The sequence below is a fragment of the Cervus canadensis genome, chromosome 25 (genome assembly GCF_019320065.1).
Source record: "Cervus canadensis isolate Bull #8, Minnesota chromosome 25, ASM1932006v1, whole genome shotgun sequence".
NCBI lineage: Eukaryota > Metazoa > Chordata > Mammalia > Artiodactyla > Cervidae > Cervus > Cervus canadensis.
This window is the reverse complement of record NC_057410.1, coordinates 14,317,086-14,339,400: the sequence shown is the minus strand read 5'-3', so window position 1 is coordinate 14,339,400 and position 22,315 is coordinate 14,317,086. Positions and strand designations below refer to the sequence as shown.

Genomic DNA, 22,315 nt, shown 5'->3' with positions numbered 1-22,315 from the left:
TGGAGTGGGCTGCCATTGCCTTCTCCAGTCATTGACACTGGACACTGCCAATCACAGACTCTTTGGTACACTCTTCCCACGGCTTCCATACTTCCACAATCTCTAATTTTTCTTCTTCTCCCACCAAACATTCCTTTAGTGTGGCCTCTTCTGGATCTTTGCTGTAGACTCATAGTTTTTCTCATTCCACAAGGCAGTCTCATCATTCTGGCACTCACTTTTCCTTGAGTATGCTTATGGTTTTTCAGTATTTATCTTTAGTCCAGCACTTTCTCCCATGTTCCATATAAATATAATTTCTTTCTAGATGTTTCTGCTTCTAAATATTGTAGGCCCTACAGAATCACATTTCCCTGTCTCAATAAAAGACACCCCTATACGTTGAATTGCCAACTAGAAATAGAATTATTCTTAAATATCCACTGTTCGTTCCTTCTTACAACATTAACTCAATTACTGAATTTATTCCCTTTTATTTTTGCATCAATTCCTGTATCTTAAGGCTTCTGGAATTCACCTCTGCTTTGTCCTCCTACTGCCTGCCACCTTGTCTGGGTTATTCTCCTGTCGTCTAAAATATTTTACCCCATACATTTGCACTTACTTTTGCTTCCTCCCAGTCCATTTTATTGTACAGCCAGAGGGACCTCTGAGAAATATAAATTTTACATTATCACTTCCTTCTTTAAATTTTAAAAAATGTTCAATTTCCTAATGTTTCATTTCTTAAATGCTATTAAAGGTATTTTGCAATGTACCATGTTATTCTCAAAAAATCACTTAGTCTCTTGGCATTAGTTTCCTATCACTGCATAAAAAATTGCTATAAGACTTAGCAAATTAAAACAATACGTATTTAGTATTTCTCAGTTTCTGTGAGGCAGAAATTTGTCCATGGCTTACTGGAGACTTCGCTTCAAAGTCTCTCGTTAGGCTTCAGTTAAAGTGTTGGCCTGAGCTAGGCTCCTAGGTGAAGGCTCACCCGAGGACAGATTTGCTTCCAAGCTTATTTGCATGATTGCTGACAGGATTCAGTTCCTTAATTGTTATTGCAACTGAGAGCCTCAGTTCTTCCTTGGATTTTGGCTAGAAGCCTCTCTCTTCATGTGGACCTCTCCAACAACTTGCTTCATTTAAGTCAACAGGAGTCTCCTGGCAGCACAGAAGTCATCTTTTTTTAGCCGAATCACAGAAAGTACATCCCATCACAAGTGAGGTCTCACTCACTCTTAATGAGCATGAATGCCAGTAGGTATGGGTCTTAGGAACCATTCTTTTCTTCTTCTTCTTCTTCTTATTATTCTTAGGAACCTTCTTTTTCTTATTTCCTCTCTTAATTTCTCTGTGCTGCTTTCTGAATTATTACCTAAACTTTTCCTACTTACCAATTCTCTATTTAGTGGTGTCTAGTCTACTGTTTAATCCATGTGTTGCATTTCTTCAATTATGATATTTTTCATTTCTATGATTTTCACTTGAAAACATGCCAGTTCTCTTTCCCTCAAATCCCTTATTCTTATTTTCTCTTCTATTTAGATGTTTTAATTAACTTATTTTGAAGCCCTGTTCAATTTTCTCTTTCATTTTTTTCTTTCTTAATTAAGAATCTACCCACTTCATCTTCTGACCATCTCCCATGGCAGGAATCCCCATGTGCTTTTTAATATTTTTAAGTCTATAAGTATGTCTTCAGGGGGACTCATCTTACTTGGAAACACATGGAAATTCCATTTATATTCAAGTTTCTAGAGACATCACTATAAGATTGATTTTTCAGTTGCTTCTAAGACCTTATAATACATACAGGTTCTAAAACATTTTCTTTCTTAATCTGCTAGAAACTACTCTTCCTTGGTTTCCCTCCTTCTTTACTACCATTCCTTCTCATTTGTCATGTTGGCTCTATTTCATTCAGCTTTTTGACTCGAAATGTTGTAATTCTACCATGAGCTCTGTCCTGTGTATACTCTTCTCTTTTCAAGGAATCTCCAGTCACTTGGCTTTAAATTTTATCCATACTGGATGAGTCACAAATCTGTCTCTCTCCAACCATGAAGTATACACTTATTAAATTTCTAATTCAACATCTCCACCATGAAATTAAAAGATGCTTACTCCTTGGAAGGAAAATTATGACCAACCTAGATAGCATATTAAAAAGCAGAGACATTACTTTGCCAATAAAGGTCTGTTTAGTCAAGGCTATGGTTTTTCCAGTGGTCATGTGTGGATGTGAGAGTTGGACTGTGAAGAAAGCTGAGTGCTGAAAAATTGATGCTGTGGTGTTGGAGAATACTCTTGAGAGTCCCTTGGACTACAAGGAGATCCAACCAGTCCATCCTAAAGGAGATCAGTCCTGGGTGTTCCTTGGAAGGACTAATGCTGAAGCTGAAACTCCAATACTTCGGCTACCTCATGCGAAGAGTTGACTCGTTGGAAAAGACCCTGATGCTGGGAGGGATTGGGGGCAGGAGGAGAAGGGGATGACAGAGGGTGAGATGGCTGGATGGCATCACCGGCTCGATGGGTATGAGTTTGAGTAAACTCGGGGAGTTGGTGATGGACATGGAGGCCTGGTGTGCTGCAATTCATGGGGTTGCAAAGAGTCGGACACGACTGAGCAACTGAACTGAACTGAACTGAACTTTGATCTTTAATAGGCATCTGAATCTTAAAATTTCCAAAATGTTTACCTGAATATATTCATAATGTTGAAATGAAGAGAGGTAATATTTGAAGACAAGAAAATAAAACTTATCCCAAATACTAACTCAGTGGTCCTCAACTTCAGAGTTGGAATGTGAGAAAATTTTGATTAGAAATCTAGATTTGTAAGCTACCTTTCCAGAGAGTCTGCTATGGTAGTTCTAGGCTAAGATATGGAGATCTGAATCTTAATATCCCAGGTAATTTTGATGCAGGGATCTAAGCACAACACTTTGAAAAACTTTTTCTTTCCTAATGTCTTTGGTGGGGTTCCTAATTAATAGTGATGCCAACTTGGTTCTTATTACTCAGGGACAAGGCAGGACTGAGTATTTTCACATATAAAACTGATAGGGTTGGGAGATTCTGGTTGTGTTTCAACTGCACTTAAAATTAGATTTTTTTCATCTTTCTCTGTAGGCCTATTTTTGTACAAGAGGCTTTATTAGTTGGACGCACGTATTCTATTTTTGGGGGATTGATATCATGTGTTTAGCTCCTCAGTCGTGTCCAACTCTTTGCTACCCTTTGGACCATAGCCTGCCAGGCTCCTCTGTCCATGGGATTTTTCAGGCAAGAAGACTGGAGTGAATTGCCATTTCCTTCTCAGGATCGAACCTGCATCTCCTGTGTCTTGTGCATTGCAGGTGCATTCTTTACCCACGGAGTCATCAGGGAAGCCTGATATCATATAAAAAGAAAGATTGAAGATCAATTTCTCAATTCTTCATTAAGTTTTCCCCTTCTCACAAATCTGTGTTTTCTTATCTTCTGAGCTACTTCTTTTTCTTGGTGAAACTCTTTGCCATCCCCTACCATGTTTTTTTTTTTTTTTCCTTTTTTCTCTTCCCAAATCTTGCAAGGACTTCCAATCTTTTTCGCATGTTAATTTTTTAATTAACACGCCTATCTCTATAGCACTATCTTGTTATATAGGGTTATAATCCCTCTTTTCGGTAGGAGAACCAACCCCCAGGTGAGAAACCCAAATTCATTCAAGTGTGCAATATGCCTATTCTGAAACAAGGGACCATCTTTAAGTGAGGCATGTTTAAAAAGTCAGCTAAGATAAAAATAGTATCTCCATTCTGTTTCTTAACCTTAAGGTGACCACTCCATTGTTGCTCTTTACATCAGACTCAGTCCTCTAACAGGGGAGGGAGGAAACTGTTCATCTATAGTATAGAAAAACTGTAGGACAGTGGTCCCCAGCCTTTTTGGCATCAGGGATCAGTTTCGTGGAAGAGTTTTTCCATGGACAGGCCTGATGGGGGATGGTTTGGGGATGATTCAAGTGCATTACATTTATTGTGTACTTTATTTCTGTTATTGTTACATCAGCTCTACTTTATATCATCAGGTATTAGATCCTGGAGGCTGGGGACCCCTACAGTAGGACACTACAATATAATTTATTAAAGCACTGTTAGTAAAATTTAAACAAACATTTGTGGTCAGAAAGTTACTATATCTCTAATACATTTTATCACCATTCTCCATTAATAAAACACAGCAAGAATTTTAACAGTGAAAGACCATATTCATTTATATATGTTCCTAATGACAGTGTCATTTCCAAATCTGAGGAATTCCTACTTCATTCAGAGAAACAAAGTTTACAGTTATTTCAAGGTCATACTGTCTAATCATCATTGTTGGTGAATTAAAGTAACTTGATTTCTTTTTCTCAAAAGTTAGTCTACTCAGCATATTGAGGATTGAAGACATGAGGACTAGTTTCTATTACTGTCTCAGAATTCACATGGAATTTAATTGTGATTTGAATGATCTAAAAGCCTAAAGTCACTGGTACCCAATGGTTTCCAAACAATTACATCATGGTAAGCTGAGCTTACTGAAAAAAAAATTACCTGTCTTCTTATCACTAAGTGAGAGTTGAGAGCATATTGGTAAACTAACATTACTGAAAGTGCTGTATATATATGCTGGTCACAGAGGCTTGATGGGAGGAAAAGCTATAAAAACTAGCAATTTCTCTACTATAAATATTTGGTAAGAATTCAAGGCACCCCAGAATTCTTATAAAAAAAGGAAAGTCATCTTCTGGGGACAGCATTTTTATAGCTTATTGTTGCCATAGGCATCCTGAGGGGAAATCTGTGGTGCCTAGGTTGCTAGGCACAACGTGGATGCCATTACCATGTTGTGATCTGTTCAATCTGCTTGTCATCTTATATAGAAGATCTTACGTTTGCTTTTCTAATTGGCGTGTGACCTAGTGATACTCTTTTGACTTACCTGTATATGTTATCTGTTTCCTTCCGTGGCCAATGATAAAAAGAATAAAAGAGCTATTCAAGTCAATGGATATTTACCTAACAGATGAAATAAAAGAGAATGTATTACTTTATCTGGATGGCCATATTACTAAGTAAAAAGGGGAGAATGCTTATTATTATTCAACCACAATAAGTATACTCAGACTTTTGCCCTTAGTTAGCTTCAAATAGTCTACAAGTATTAAAACTTACACAGAGTTGATTATAAAATATCAGCAGGATAAAAGAAGTATGAAATAAAAATTGTATGAAATGCTATTGATTAAAGGGAGGAAAGCTTGAGTATGATATAAAGAGTTGTCATTTGAGGAATAGGTAGGACATCCAGGAAGAGTTGCTCAGCAAGGTGTTAGAACCATGCATTTAGATAAAGGAGGAAATTCCTGACTAAAAGATGCATTAGAATATCTGAAATATAGGACTTTTTCAAACTATACCCACCTCTGTGCACCCAAAACCTCCGACATGCCTCCATACCATCAAGTGTGTTCTCCTTATTGGGGATAATGGAGTAGGGATGAAAATGGAGAGTAACTGATCTAAATCCTTCACAAGCCTTAAAGCTTTCTAAGAACAGGTAGTTCTCTTTATCAGATAATCTATTCAGCTCAGTGAAGAAGGTCTTTGATTTTTGCTTCTGCTTCTTCCCCCTTTCAGGATGCCTTTCAAGAAATAATGATCACTTTTTGGCAATTCATCAGAAGAAGAGTGGGAAGCCAGCATTCATTTATCACCACTCACAAGACATTGAGAAGAGCCTGGATATAGCTCCACAAAAGACACACAAACATAACTACCATTCCTCTTCTGAAGCTCAAATAGGCAAACACCACCAAATTGTTAACTCAGCATTTCCTAAACCCGCATATGACACATCTCTCAACCTGTTGGCCATGGCTGGTCAAGACCTTGAAGTGGAAAACCGCCCAGTCCCAGCAGCAAATGTGATTGTGGTGGTAAGTATTGCATTTAACTGATGCTGATGTTTTCCTCTGTGGTTGATGCTTTCAAACAAGTGAAAACGAATGGTGATGAGTTATCATTGGATCTCAGTGACTATTTACCATAGCATTTCTTATTCTCTGGTGTTTCCTTTTTGTTAATTGATTATTATCTGCTGGCTTCCTCTTGAATGTAGGCCCATAAAATAAGAAACTCTGTCTGTATCTTCTCTGCACAGCCCAATGCAAGGTGCATAGTAGGTGCTTAATAATTTGAACAAAAAATTGTATTAGGAAGTCTTTACTTATGTTGGTTCATATCCTGCACTTTTGGATCATATCCTGAACTAAGCCTCCTGCCTTCTGTGATAATTTGCTCTATGTAGATTGGCTTGAGTCTCAGTTTATATATAAATTGTTGTTGTTGTTGCTTAGTCGTTAAGGCATGTCTGACTCTTTTGCGACCCCATGGACTGTAGCCCACCAGGCTGCTCTGTCCATGGGACTTTCCAGGCAATACTGGAGTGGGTTGCTGTTTCCTTCTCCAGGAGGTCTTCCCAACTTAGGGATCAAATCTGCATCTCATACATTGGCATGTGGATTCTAACACTGAGCCAACAGGAAAGCCCATATATATATACGTATTTATTAAAGATCTTCTGGTCACTTGACTCAAATGGTAAGAAATGAAGGGACCCTGAAAGGGAAGAAGTGATGTTGAAGGAGGGGAGTTTTCTAACTGAAGTAGATAAAATGGTTGGGAAGTAATTGATGGATAATATTCCTAATATCACTGAACAAGCATCACCTTTTATTAATCAAGGTGATGTAGTGGGTCCATTGTTTGCCTTCTTAGGGTTTGTAGCCTAGACCAGAGGTTCCCAATTTCTGGAAGTATCATAAACTTATGCTAAGGTTGACAGAGCATTTGGATTCCAGCCCCTCTCAAGTTTAAAATTATGATAGGAGGATTCACATTAAAACTACAAAGCACTAGCTAAATGAGTGTTGATTGCATTTCTGTCTCCAAACATAACCAAATATGTTGACTTTTAAGGCAAGATGATTCAATGAAACCATGTTTGTATTTTGGCAACCTCTCTATAAGCCTAATGTAGTGAAAATTAATAAGCTTTTGTTCCTTTTCTTTACTTTTTTATCTACCACATATATGACAGCTTAGTATGGAGGATCGAAGATCCGTTCATTGATGTTTTCAACTAGCATGCACTTAATATTTATTATGATCCAGCCATCATTTCGAGTATCTAGAAATACCCATCATCTGGGGTATCTACAAGTGAAATGGAGTCTCTTGTTTTGGTTGGGAAATGTCTGGGAGGAATGTTGGTAACCAAAATAAAATCATAAACTGAGAACATAATATGAGCTTTTGTTAAGAAAAAAAAAATGTAGGTCATTTTGCTGCTTGAAAAACTCAGACAAGTTTTCTGCATTTACATGAGTAACATGTTCTGAAGGTAAAAGCCATGCACTGTGTCTATTGAGTGAAGACAAATGATGTTAATGATGTTGGCTGTATCTCTATATGCCTGTGCTGATGCTCAGACTCGGGAGAGATATTTCCTCTAGTGACCATCATACACTCATCGTTATCAACTCTTAAAGTCACTATGAATTACAGATCAAGACGTTTGTTCTATCTTCTGATGTCATGTACTGTCGAGTTAATTTAATATTATGGAGGATAAAAGGCATCAATGAGGAATTCTGGCAGGTCATTTCACTTTTAGTCCATCTGTGGTTTAGAGATTCATGAAGAAGCTGTGCTTTTTCTTTGGGGTGATGATGACATGGAGGTAATAGGCAATTTTGCTGCATTAGCCTTCACTAACCTCTCTTGGTCTAGACTCTAACCATGCTGTGGCTCTGGTAGCTGGCACAATTGCTAGTGCTAATGTTTCCTGTAATCCACTTACATTACTTATGCACATGATGATTTACTAGGAAAACCAGGGAAGTAGGGTTATTTTTAAATAAATCAATAATTTTCAGCTTGCTCAAAAAGCAGAGTGTCAACATTTAATCAACTATCAGCTGGTTTGAAGGTTCATTCTATACAGAAAGGAGAGTTAGGAATGGAACATATGTAGTGGAAGGGAGATATTTCAGCTGCTAAACGACTTTGGTGGAGTAATTGGTATGTGTTTGCACACACACACACACACACACACACACACACATATATATATTGCAGTGATACAAAAGAATTATTTTGTGGCTTAATTTATACCAAAATGAGTAGTATCAATAAATATTCATTTCCTGTATTGGGGGAAATGATTGCAGTCTTTTTCAGCCAGGGAAAGTTGGGAAAACCTACTCCCAACTTCCAAAATATACATGTAAATAACTTTTAAGACTTCCTAGCTCAGAGGAGAGATCACTTGTTTCTTTCTCTCTCACTTATTCCTGATGTCTTTAAGATGATGAATTTTAAAATAAAAAATTATCAAGGACTTGAAAGTTGCATGTATCCTTCTTATTTTCCTGATTCCCGGTTGTTGGCACAAAGCATTTCAGAAAACATTTGTCCCCAAATGATTTTCTTTTCCTTTTTATCTTTCTTTTATAATCAGGAAAATCTGTAGTTTATTTATTCCAGGGAGAGGACAGCACAATTAGAATGTTTATCCTAAAGCATGCTAACTATGTTCCAGAAGCTCAATTGAGAAGTTGTTCAGATTTTTGTACAAAGAGGAAATATGAATATCCTCAAGGTCAAGACTGTGGTAGGAGTTTAAAAAAAAAATGGCTCTAGCCAAACATGTGCTGAGAATTCCATCAATATACATCAGGTCGCAAGGCTACCACATTAAGAAAGAGGGAAGTCGGGTGTGAGGGAAAATGGAAGCATAGAAGAAGACACAGGCTTTTCCAGTTCAGCAAGTTCAGCATAGATTGCTGAGTGAAGGTTTTAGCTTGGGCAAAGTTTGAGAAGACTGGGGAATAGGAAGGTTTTGGAATATAGAGGGTGGGGATTATATAGTAAGATTATGGCTTACTCCACAGAATGGATTGGAGGGAAGGAAAAGGGATAGGAGGAGGAGGAGGAAGAGAAGGGGGTGAAGAAGAAAAGGGGAGGAGAGAGGACAGGAGAGGAAGTAACCGAGAGTAACAGGAAAGAAAGGAGGGGAGAAAGCAGGGGAGGGGGGAAGGGGAAGGAGGAGGAAGGAGGAGATACAGCGGCAGTTCTTGGGGCAGTGGGAAGGCTTTGTGAGCACATAAGATGATGGAGAGTCTCCACGAGCCCAAGATGTTCTCTGTGGGATTCCTAGAATCCCGAAGCTTCTTGTCTCACTTACCACTCACCCAGACCATTACCCAGACTATAGACTAAATTAAGTTACTTACTTACTTCATCCCTGAACAGTTTGTGGCCAGGTAATAAAATAAGGCACATTATCTCAAACTAAAACCATACATGCCTCACCCGTAGAGCATCCCTAAAAACCCACCATCTGTTCACCTGAATAAAAATTGGGACACTATTAACAAGTAAAGGCAAACTAGATGCCAGATAGCAGCTAAATGTATGCGAAAGCAGAAGATCTGGACTTCAGTTTTTATTAAGACATGATAGTGCCTTCAAGAAATAATGAGGATATGACAGCTTACAACTTGTCCTCAAGAAAATGATTCTTGTACCAAAAAATATATGACTAAAGTCACACTGACAGTAGCCCAAACAGGCAGCAAATACACTCTGATATAGGATAAAATCAAATAAAGGGGCTTGGGCTATGTCCTAACACTCAGACTTTTTGCCTATGAGGACTATGACTTAGTTCAATCTTTTGGACCCAGGATATTTTATCCCAAGAAGGTTCTGAACTTATGAAAACCACTCTAGCCTGTATACTTCTTGATGCGTGCATGCATGCTCAGTCCCTCAGTGGTGTCCAAGTCTTTTGCGACCCCATGAACTGTCGCCTGTCAGGCTCCTCTCTCCATGGAATTCTCCAGGCAAGAATACTGGAGTAGGTTGCCATTTCCCCCTCCAGGGGATCTTCCTGACCCAGGGATCAAACCCATGTCTCTTGTGTCTCTTGGGTTGGCGGTTAGATTCCTTACCACTAGCGCCATCTGAGAAGCCCATACTTCTTGATGCTGCTGCTGCTGCTAAGTTGCTTCAGTCGTGTCCGACTCTGTGTGACCCCATAGACGGCAGCCCGCCAGGCTCCTCCATCCTTGGGATTCTCCAGGCAAGAACACTGGAATGGGTTGTCATTTCCTTCTCCATACTTCTTGATAGTGACTGCTTATATAGTGGGGACCAAGATGGCTGCATTCATGCGTAGGCTAAGTGATTGCAGACAGTGGAGTGATGGTTATAGTGGGCAAGCTCACAGAAGGTGGGAAGCAAATGCAGGCTTTGGGAAAATTATGAATTATTGTGTGTCAAGCATATTCAGGGTCTGATAGTAAGTACCAAGTCCAAAATATTAAATGGATGCAAGACGTAAGCCTAATGCAATGTAGTGTCTTCCAATGCAGTCCTGAGACACTAGTCCCAAGTTCCTAAAGAAAATAAATATAAAAAACCTCAGAGAAAAATCTCTACCATGTTTTTTTTTTTTTGAATGTTGAGCTTTTTTTACTTTATTTTTAATTGAAGGATAATTGCTTTGCAATATTATGTTGGTTTCTGCCATACATCAACATGAATCAGCCATAGATATACATATGTCCCCTCCATCGTGGACCCCCCTCCCACCTCCCACCCCACCCCACTCCTCTAGTTTGCTACAGAGCCCTGGTTTGAGTTCCTTGAGTCATACAGAGTATTTTTACCGACTATCTATTTTATATATGGTGCTGCTGTGTGTGCTCAGTGGTGTCCAACTCTTTGCAACCCCATGGACTGTAGCTCACCAGGCTCCTTTGTCCATGGAATTTTCCAGGCAAGAATACTGGAGTGGGTTGCCATTTCTTTCTCCAGGTGATCTTCCCAGACAAGGGATCGAACCCGTGTCTCCTACATCCCCTGCATTGGCAGGCAGATTCTTTACCAATGAGCCACTGGGAAGTCCAAAATGTAGTTAAATATGGTTAATATAGTATGTTTTGTATTATGTGACTTGTAATGAAATAAATTTTTTAAAAATTGGATTGCTAGGTCTTATCCACCTTTTCATGGATGAAACTGCAGAGGGCTTGAAATCACTGGGGACTGTCTTGGAGCTTGGGTGCCACAATCTTCAAAGCAAAATTGGAAAATCTTTATATTATGCTATTGCTTATTACATACTTCTACCTGTAAACTTCCGGGAACATGACATATAAACTTCAGGAAAGGTAGCTGTGTGCTAAAACCATATTATTGCAGAAATTGCATCATATATGATAAAAGGGGAAGAAACTGTGTCAATAAAGAAACTTTGAGCCTTAAAAAAAGCCTTCATGATTGATGGTAATTTACAGGCAAAAAAATCAAAACCCTAAATCAATGTTTCTCCAAGTTATACAATTAATAAAAGGTGCTAGAGGCAAAATTCAAATTTGTCTGACTTTAAAACTCAGACGGTTTCATTTTTAACAGAAGATATTTGGTTTGCTTTGGGAAAGTACTGTAAATTTTCCTAATAGAGAATGTGACTTTATGAATTACATTTTATTTAAGCTAGTGATAATGTTAATTTTTATACTCTAAAAATACATTCATCGATAGCTAGATGTTCATGTTGGAGCCAGAGGTTAAAAGGTAAAAGATCCACTCCACAGATAATAATATAAAATGCATTATAATGTAACATTAGATTTTAAGAAAGTCTAGTAAAAGAAATTCTGCAGTCTACTTCAGATATTTAGTTAACTTTTTACTCTTTTCTGAAACAAAAGCCTCCATATTAAACTACAAGATCTTCTTACATAACCGCCTTTCTTTTAAAATCCCAAACATTTGCATTTTGGAAAGCTTTGTGCCTAGATTCTCCAGATATTATTGTACCCCTGCAAAATCATCTTGAAGTAGAAATTCCGTTCTCGAGGTTGGCACCCTGACAGTCAACAGCTGTCACCGTCTGTTGCTTTTCTCCATTTCTAGCTACTAAAGCAGCAAGGAGAATGCTGGAACACATTTTATGTGTTGATAGAGGTCAAGCTTAGGCAACGTCTATGTGAAGTTTCAACACTGGGCCACTCAGTACATCTGTTTGTTTTGGATCATTTAGACTCAATATTAGAATGATGGGAAGTCTTAAGAGAACTGACTTAATTATCATACTAATTGGACATTGGATATTTAGTAATGTTTTTAACTCCAGAAGTAATATATTTTCATAGCGTTTCAGAATATTTAGAAATATAGAGAAGGAAAAAAGAGGAAATAAAAATAATCCTTAGCAGATAACAGTGTTGTCTTGATATATGTATCTATCTATATGATCTTTTCAATATATATGTGTATAAATTTTTTTTTTACCAAATATGCAATCAGGATATGTAAGATTTTGTCTTTTTTTTTTTGCTTAGTTTATATTGCATAAACTATGATATTCCATCATATATCTTCATATTATTAACTATACAGCATTATTTTTGTTGTTCACTCACTCAGTTATGTCTGACTCTTTGTAACTACATGGACTGCAGCATGCCAGACTTCCCTGTCATTCACTATCTCCTGGAGTTTACACAACCTGTTGTCCATTGAGTTGATGATGCCATCCAATCATTTCATCCTCTGTGATCCCCTTCTCCTCCTGCCCTCAATCTTTCCCAGCATCAGGGCCTGCTAAAAATTCCATTGTGTAATAGATTTCACAGTTTTTATGTATTGATGTATATCCCCAATACATTCAGTAAGTTAAGACAAAAGGAGAAATAAATGTTGAGTATATCAAATATAGTACTTGATTCCATTGCAACTGCCTCCTTAATAATCTTGAGAGAATTTTGAGAGTTTATCTTAAGGGAAACTGCTTTCTTTATGAACTCTATATATAACTGTAATATAGGATCGATTTTTTTCCACTTGGTCAAATTATGTGTTCCATAGACCTCAAATCTGAAGCAAGGGAAATATTTAAAGCAGTCAAGGAAGTTAACAGGACAAAAAAAAGGATGTCCTGTTAAAAGCATATTTTAAAATATTCTATTTCTGGACTTTTCATTCAGGAAGATGGAAGGTGCTGTGTCTCATTGTGTTGAAACCTAAAAACTCTTTTCTTCAGTCCAAAATTTTCAATAATGTAAAAACAATTAGAATCTGCAGATGAACAAAGAGGATATATTATCTTTTGAGCAAATATTTACTTGTCAGTTCTCTCTCTAAGAATTGCCCTTTGGTTTTCCAGTTGTTAAGAATTGTGCTCTTGCATCCTGGGAGTGACTTAGTCCCTTTTTCTTTCTTTCTTTGTTTCTCTCTAATTATAAATACCTATATGTCATGCTTGGAGAAGACAATGGCACCCCTCTCCAGTACTCTTGCCTGGAAACTCCCATGGACGGAGGAGCCTGGTAGGCTGCCATCCATGCGGTCGCGAAGAGTCGGACACAACTGAACGACTTCACTCTCACTTTTCACTTTCCTGCTTTGGAGAAGGAGATGGCAACCCACTCCAGTGTTCTTGCCTGAAGAACCCCAGGGATGGGGGAGCCTGGTGGGCTGCCGTCTATGGGGTCGCACAGAGTCGGACACTACTGAAGCGACTTAGCAGCAGCATATGTCATGATTATTTGTGTGTTTGTTTGTCTTACTGTACAATGCTTTATTTAAAATCTAACTGCTGATGGATAATTCAACTGGGCTTTCTGGGCATCTGGCCTTGCCAGTGAATAATGAGATTGGCCCCGTTTAGCAAATGACTTAGTTCTTTCACCATGATCCCTGTAACAGACGGTAAAATCAATTTGTTCCTTTCTCTTGTTTTAAGAAAACATAAGAGTTAAAAGTCTCTGGAAGGTTGTCTCCTTGAGCAAAGTTATGAAGCTTACTCATTGGTAACTTTTATCTTTAGCAACTGAGCGCACCACAGATGCTGCTTCATTCCGTGGGTGACCACATGGCCGCCAGGGAATCAATGGTCACAGTCCCCTGCCCTTTGATCCATTTACCACCCCCCCGCCCCCGCCAAACCACATGTTTTCGTGAACCAGGACTGAAATGAAAAATCCCACTTTTTTTTAGATTTTTTTTTTAAATGTGGACCATTTCCAAAGTTTTTATTGAGTTTGTTACAATATTGCTTCTGTTGCTTATGTTCTGGCTTTTTGGCCAAGAGGCATGTGTAATCCTAGCTCCCCAACCAAGGATTGAACCCCCAACACACAGACCTCACATTGGAAGGGAAAGTCTTAACCACTAGACCACCAGGAAAGTCTCGTAAATCCCACTTTTAACACCAAAATTCAAAGGAAAAAATCCTCCTCTGGTATTCCTCTGCTCTCCACATTCTCAGTACTCTGGTTATGACATTTCTGGCCACCATATCTGAGGGGAGGGCAGGTTTTCCACACCAAGCAATTCTGCAACACCAGCTGGGTGTCCTCCAATTTAATTCAGGTCAGACACTCTCTACTGGGAGAGAGCATCAGATCCCACAGGCTAAGGTCTTAGTCCTATGAAAGTTCAGGTGCCAATCACAAATCCAGGTTGTTACCTGTGCTTTTGATCAACTGTCTGTAAATTGGAGTTCCTTTGAACCCTTTATTGGGTTTGATCAGTTTGCTGAAGTGGCTCGCAGAGCTCAGTAGGACATTTTACTCAGCAGATTGCCAGTTTATTATAAAAAGATATAACTCGTGAAAAGGCAACTGGAAAGATGCAAAGGGCAAGGTATGTGGGAAAAAATGCAGAGCTTCCCTGCGCTCTCTGGGTGCACTGTTCTCCAAGTACCAACCTCTCTGAACCCTGTTCTTTGGGATTTCTATAGAGGCTTCGTTATGCAAGCATGATTGACTAATTCATTGGTCATGGGTAATTGATTGAACCTCCTAGCCCCTCTCCCTGCCCCAGAGGTTTGGGGATTGGACTGAAAGTTCTATCCTTCTTTCCCTGAGGTTATTTCTTCTGGCAACCTGCCTTCATCTTTGGAGAGATGGGTGGTCCAAAAGTCACCTCACTAATGTAAACCCAGGTGTGGTTTATATGAATAACAAAATATACCCATTTCACCTTTATAACTTGAGTTAGTTCAGGAACTGGAGACGACTAAATAGTATAACAAAAGATGTTTCTGCTGCTCTTATATAGGAAAGTGTAAGGGTGCCAGGAACTGTGAATGAAGACCAAAATATTTTTTCTTATTATCACATCACCTTAGCCATTTATCATTGCATTTTCGTCCTGTACTTTATACATTTTTCCAAATATTCCTTTTGAAGAGTGAAAGTACAACCCAGCCAGTATTCATAACCCAAGTTGCTCTTTTCTAACCTATCTGCTGTATTTGGACCATATGAAGCCAGAAAAATAAACCAAGAGAAAATCATCAACTTTACATCTTTCAATTTAGCCTGTTTTTTCATATGATTTAGTCATTTAACTGAAACAGCAAGTTAGCAACAGAAACTTCAATGAAATAAGAAGAAAAAGACCCACTTTTGAGGGCTAGGACAGATGTTCACAGTTCCTAAGACTGCAGGAAAGACGTGTTTGTGAGATTTGTCTGCCTTTTTTTTTTCTGGAAATGGCAGTCACACGATACAAATTCCAAGAGAGCTGGAGAGAACACTGAGATATACATCAAGATAATCAGGGCTAAAAGTCTTAATCCCAGATTTCCTGAATTGCATTTATGAATGTCATTCAATTATTTTGAATATCTTGGGATTCTGTATGTTTGTGTGTCTGTAGTTCAAAAAGGCCTCTGATTTTCTCCTGCTTTCATTATTGACCCAGTGAAGCTGCACGGTTTAAGAATTTGTCTATTTTTCCTGCCTGAAAGCATGGCAACTAGAATTAGGTCTTTAACCAGAACAAGTTATTACGGCATGTTGGTTTACTGTGCTTTAAGCCATCAAGTTGCTTAGAGCTGGTCTGTATTTTAAATAGAAAGTATTGAGCAACAAATGGCAAAATTTGTATGAAATGAGCCTCTATGCAAATTCTTTAAATTTAGACTTTTAGACATCAGCAGTCTTCTTTTTATGGGCAAATAAATGTTTCAAAATTTCCTCCTGTATGACAGGTCATGGTAGCATCTTTATACTTAAATGTAATTTTTGAAATTATAAAATCAAATTAATTAAATTAAATCTATGATAAGCTGGATTATGAAAAACAGCCAGTTACAGAAAGCAATATATTTCTTGTAACTGTTATAGTATAGGTAAGTCATGGAGACGAGAGAAGAGTATGTGGTATCTGGAAGGAAATGAGAATAAGCAGGGGCAGCTGGATCCTCAGACATGCAAAAGGTTTGAGTGAACACCTAATGCTTGCTCCTTGAAATAGTCATTCATTCAGAAATATCATTGAGTACCTCCTATGTCCTAGGCAGTATAGTAGGCTCTGGTAATGCAAGAGTTGACACACTAAACAATATCATTACAGCTGTGTAGCTCACATTCTGATAGGAGAAAAACAATAAAAACAAGTGAGCAACTGAACAGACTTCAGATGGTGATAAATGCAATGAATAAAACAAAATGAAGTTATGTGGCAGGGAGAGAGTGGTGGGACTAGACTAGACTGGATGTTGAGGGATTCTGTTGTATACAGAAATACTTAGGGATTGGATCAAAGTATAGCTCCCAAATGGAAGCCACACATTAGAAGCATAACTTTGGAGTCAGCAGAATGGGGTTGGAATCCCAAATTAGGTTCTTATTAATTGTATTTCCTTTGGTGACTTAACATCTCTGTATTTCACTTTCCTCATCTGTAAAAAATTGAAACTAATAATACCCATCTTATGGAATTCATGTGGGAATTGAATGAGATAAAACATTCAAAGCACTTTACATCATGTCTGACACATAGTAAGATGCTTCACTCAGCTAGAGCCAGACATCTTGGAGTGTGAAGTCAAGTGGACCTTAGGAAGCATCACTACAAACAGAGCTAGTATAAGTGATGGAATTCCAGCTAAGCTATTTTAAATCCTAAAAGATGATGCTGTTAAGGTGCTGCACTCAATATGCCAGGAAATCTGGAAAACTCAGCTGTGGACACAAGAATGGAAAAGGTCTTTGGGATTTCATTCCAACCCCAAAGAAGGGCAATGCCAAAGAATGTTCAAACTACCACACACCTGCACTCATTTCACATGCTAGCAGGGTAATGCTCAAAATTCTCCAAGCAAGGCTTGAACAGTACGCGTGAACCAAGAACTTCCAGATGTTCAAGCTGGATTTAGAAAAGGCAGAGGAACCAGAGATCGATTGCCAACATCTGTTGGATCATAGAAAAAGCAAGAGAATTCCAGAAAAGCACCTACTTCTGTTTCATGGACTACACCAAAGCCTTTGACTGTGTGGATTACAAGAAACTGTGGAAAATTCTTAGAGATGGGAAGACCAGACCACCTTCCTGTCTCCTGCAAAACCTGTATGCAGATCAAGAAGCAATAGTTAATACTGGACATGGAACAACAGACTGGTTCCAAATTGGGGAAAGGAGTATGTCAAGGCTGTATATTGTCACCCTGCTTATTTAACTGATATGTAGAATACGTCATGCAAGATGCTAAGCGGCATAAACTGGAATCAAGATTGCCAGGAGAAATACCAGTACTCTCAGATATACAGATGATACCACACTTATGGCAGAAAGTGGAGAGGAACTAGAGCCTCTTGATGAAGGTGAAAGAGAAGAGTGAAAAGCTGGCTTAAAACTCAACATTCAAAGATCATGGCATCTGGTCCCATTACTTCATGGCAAGTAGGTGGGGAAGCAATAGAAACAGTGAGACACTTTTATTTTCTTGGTCTCCAAAATCACTGCAGATGGTGACTGCAGCCATGAAGTTAAAGGATGCTTGCTCCTTGGAAGAAAAGCATTGACAAATCTAGACAACATATTAAAAAGCAGAGACATTACTTTGCCAATAATGGTCCATCTAGTCAAAGCTATGGTTTTTCCAGTAGTCATGTATGGATATGAGAGTTGGACCATAAAGAAGGCTGAGCACTGAATAATTGATGCTTTTAACTGTGGTGTTAGAGAAGATTCTTGAGAGTCCCTTGGACTGGAAGGAGATCAAACCCGTCAATCCTAAAGGATATCAACCCTGAATAGTCATTGGAGAGACTGATGCTGAGGCTGAAACCCCAATACTTTGGCCACCTGATGTGAAAATCTGACTTATTAGAAATGACCCTGATGCTGGGAAAGATTGAAGGCAGGAGGAGAAGGGGATGACAGAGGATGAGATGGTTGGATGGCATCACTGAGTCAATAGACATGAGTTTGAGCAAGCTCTAGGAGATGGTGAAGGACAGGGAAGTCTGGCATTCTGCAGTCCATGGGGTTGCAGAGTCAGACATGACTCTGAGTGACTGAGCAGCAACAACAATGGCAAATTGTTAGCATTGGGCTTCTCAGGTGGTGCTAGTGGTAAAGAACCCACCTGCCAGTGAAGGCGACATGAGACATAAGGGATTGCAGGTTCAATCCCTTGATTGGGAAGATACCTTGGAAGAGGGCGTGGCAAACCACTCCAGTATTCTTGCCTGGAGAATCCCAAGGACAAAGGAGCCTAGTAGGTTACAGTCCACAGGGTCACAAAGACATGACTGAAGTGACTTAACATACACGCATTATTAGCATTATATGAAACAGTGGAAAATACAGCTTTCTAGTCAGTACCAAGAACACTTGTATTTCTCCTGAGCCCTTGGTTGGCTTATATCACTTAAATACTGTGAATCATATTTCCCTCTTTCTCTTGACAGCTGGAAAGCTGAGAGCCAAATTTGTGGTCCACCTCTAGCAAATAGAACTTTATTGAGTGCCTTATTTATTTTGTGAACTAACCTCATTCTTGGCTGGATGTTTACTTTTCTTCACTTGTATTCTAATTCAATTTCCTCATTTCCTTAGTTTTTATTCAATTTTATTTTGTATTATTTGTGTTTTTGTAAGCTGCCATAAATCCTTTGTGTAATATGTTCTCTCTAAACAAATAGTCACTACAAGGAAATAGCCAATCAGTGTGGACAAGTTGAGTCTGAATGTTACATGTTCTCCCTTACAGGGAGAATTTGTTTAACCCTTGGGTTTGAAAATATAAGGAAATATAATTTATGTTAAAAATTACAATGTGCATAATGGTCTGTTTGGCTCACTGCTCAGCAGGCCCTTAGCCTCAGCCCAATCCAATGTCATGGACCAATATTCATTCTTATCATGAGTGGTTTGAGCCAGTGGGAACATAATGGTTTAATTTTTTATTTTTTTAACTTTTCATTTTATACTAGAATGTAATTGATTAACAATGTTGTGTTTATTTTTAAGATGTACAACAAAGTGATTCAGTTATATATATACATGTATCTATTCTTTTTCACATCCTTTCCCCATTTAGGTTGTTACATAATACTGAGCAGAGTTCCCTGGGCTATGCTGTACATCCTTGTTGATTATCCATTTTAAATATAGCATGACTTGTGTACGTGTCAATCCCAAACTCCCTAACTATCTCTTTCTCCCTTAGAAGGAGATGTCCTATGTTCACATGACTGTTCTGCCACTGACTGCCTTTGAGATCTTGGACAAGTCAATGAACATTTCTGAGTCTCTGATTTTTCATTTTAATGGCAATTTAAATATGTGACCCGGCTACCTTCTTCTGCTGTTTTCCAGGACCAGTGATTGTACTGTGTAAAGCATATCACATTGTCATAATGTCTGCTGTTGCAATCATGGTGATGATAGTGATGGTGATGATGATAATCAGTAGGTTGTCAATTTTGTTGCTGATCTACTCTGATCTTGGCATAAAATCCCAGTACTGTAATGGGCTTCTTGCCTTGCTATACAAACCTAGAAGGTATCCCTCACACAGTAGTTTAAGCCAACAGCATCACCCAAAGCTGTGCATCACACAGCCCACCCAGCCACATGTGGTCACCCTGACTAAAGCCCTCCTTAACTTCCATTGCTAATTATCTAAGTTCTTGACATCATCTTCCTTCCCTGAGTGTCTGCTTTGTTCAGTCAACTGGTACTTCAGTTCCTCTGAGCCTGGAAACCTGTCTTCTTACTAGGTTTGTCTTTCAACTCCAATCTCACAGCCAGCCCACACCTCTTTCCTGCTGGTAGCTTTTCATGTTGCCCTGGGCCATGTCTTATGAAACTCCCACCTTCTATTCTTATCTGCAGAAAGCCTAACCATCTTTTCTGTCAGCCAGAATGTGCTAACACCTGCTCCACATTCACCTCTCATCACCTGCTCCCAGATGCAGTGACTTCTTTTTGCCTAGAATTTTCTGAATAAAATAATGCATTAATTGCCTTCAGGATCTTAACAGTTGCTGTATTGTCATTAGTTTCTGTTACAGAAAACATTTTTTAAAAGGTGTTATTAATCCAAATGCAGAATAATTTGTTGACAAATTAATAATTTATTAATAACCTCATTATTTATTCCCAGTTTACTAGGGAAGATCAGGTAATAAGGACTCCATACATATAAATGCATACTCTAGGTAATTGAAAGTTACCTTTATAATTATTAAGGGTGTGAACTTTTTAAATTTATATTATGCATTTCTCTATTTTAAATGGGTATATAGTGATTTTAATTACTTTTTAAAAAACTGGGTCATACTCTACAATTTGCTTTTCTTAATAGTAGCAGGTCATAGACATACCTCAAAGCCTTTAGATATAAATTTGACTAATTAGAATAAATATTCTAACTAGAAGAAAAATTCTAAATAATTCTAAATTTTGAAGGTTGCATTCACCATATTTTCTTAAACTATGCCTCAGATTCAGTGTACAACCAGTTGTTCTTTATGTTTTGTATTTGCTACAGTAAAATTGCTGCAATAAATGTCTTTAATACACACTCTTAGAGAAAAAAGAATATATAATATGTATGTGTGTATATATTTATTATAATATGTATATAATATACATGTGCTTATATATAGTATGTATTTAAATATATTTTGTTCATTTATATATATATATGAGATTTTCAAAAGAGAGTGTTTCTTACAAGAGTATTTTAGTTAATATATTATCAAATTATTATTTTCTGAATAATTGTAGCAATACCCTCTGACTAGTAATGTATCTGACTGATTCAAAATCTCTCTGGTAGCAGTTGGCTGCTGATTTTTTTTAATTTTTGCTGACCAGTAGGGGAAAGAATTGCACCTCACGGTTGCTTTGCTTACATTAGCATTTCCATGACAGTGTAAAATATTGAGCGTCTCTCAAGTGTATTGATTATTTGGATTGCCTCTCATGCAATTGGTTATTTGTAACTTGTGTATCAAGTTAATTATCTTTTTCTTAACAATTTGTAGAAGCTCTGTTTATTGGGATATAATCCCTTTGTCTGCCATATGGGTTGCCCAGATTTCCCTCTCGGCTCTCATTTCTCTTTTTTATGATGTCTTTTGCTGTACAAAGTTTTAATTGTTTTGCATTCAAACATTTATGTTGGCCTTCTTTAAAAAGTAACTTTCTTGTGGCTCTTTCTTTTCCACTTAACAATATATCATGGTCATTTTTACAAGGCAGGTTTAATTCGTTCATTTATCTTTCCCTAGTTTCTTCGTATGGGATAAGCTTATGCATGCATAGTTCTGTCTCAATAAGAAATCATTTCATTTTTTATTGTAATCATTCTTATTTAGCATTTTTTGTGTGTTCCTTCCCCTCTCCTCCTTCTTTTCACCCACTGCATCTCCTGTTGAACCCTCTTATTCTCCTGGTCATTCATACTGAGAACTTAGTGGGTGTCCTCTTATTTACTTTTTATACTCATAGAATTCACACACACATACATGTGCATGCACATACACAGTCACACACATATATGTACATATAGACATATACCTATGTTGAAATTTTTGTCATTTTATGTTCCACAAAAATGGTATAATGTTATAAATATTTCTTTGCTCTTTTTTCCTTTCTTTCCCACTGATAACTCATGAAAAGCTTTTCTGCTCCATGGTCATACTACTTCATGATGTGGTTATACCATAATTTATTCAGTACTTCCTCTATTCATAGTAATTCATATTGTTCCCACCTTTATTTTTGGCCCTATGAATAATGTTATAAAAAGATCTTTGTACATATGCTTCTACATGCTAGCCCTTTTATTTCTACAGACTAGATTCCCAAAAGTGATATTGCCAGGCTAAAGTAATATATAGCAAGATTTGTTTCCCAAAAGACAATAGGAATTTGCATTTCTACCCATAAGTACACAAGTA

General features: G+C 37.9%; 1 protein-coding gene across 2 annotated transcripts in view; it reads left to right on the top strand.

Moving 5' to 3' along the window:
- PTPRR (protein tyrosine phosphatase receptor type R) overlaps positions 1-22,315 on the top strand; it is a 269,697-nt gene that overhangs the window by 20,783 nt on the left and 226,599 nt on the right. For both annotated transcript variants that reach the window (XM_043447554.1, XM_043447553.1), the window contains exon 2: positions 5,664-5,962. In XM_043447554.1, coding sequence (XP_043303489.1) covers positions 5,664-5,962 — 299 coding nt within the window. The remainder of the gene's footprint in view (positions 1-5,663; positions 5,963-22,315) is intronic.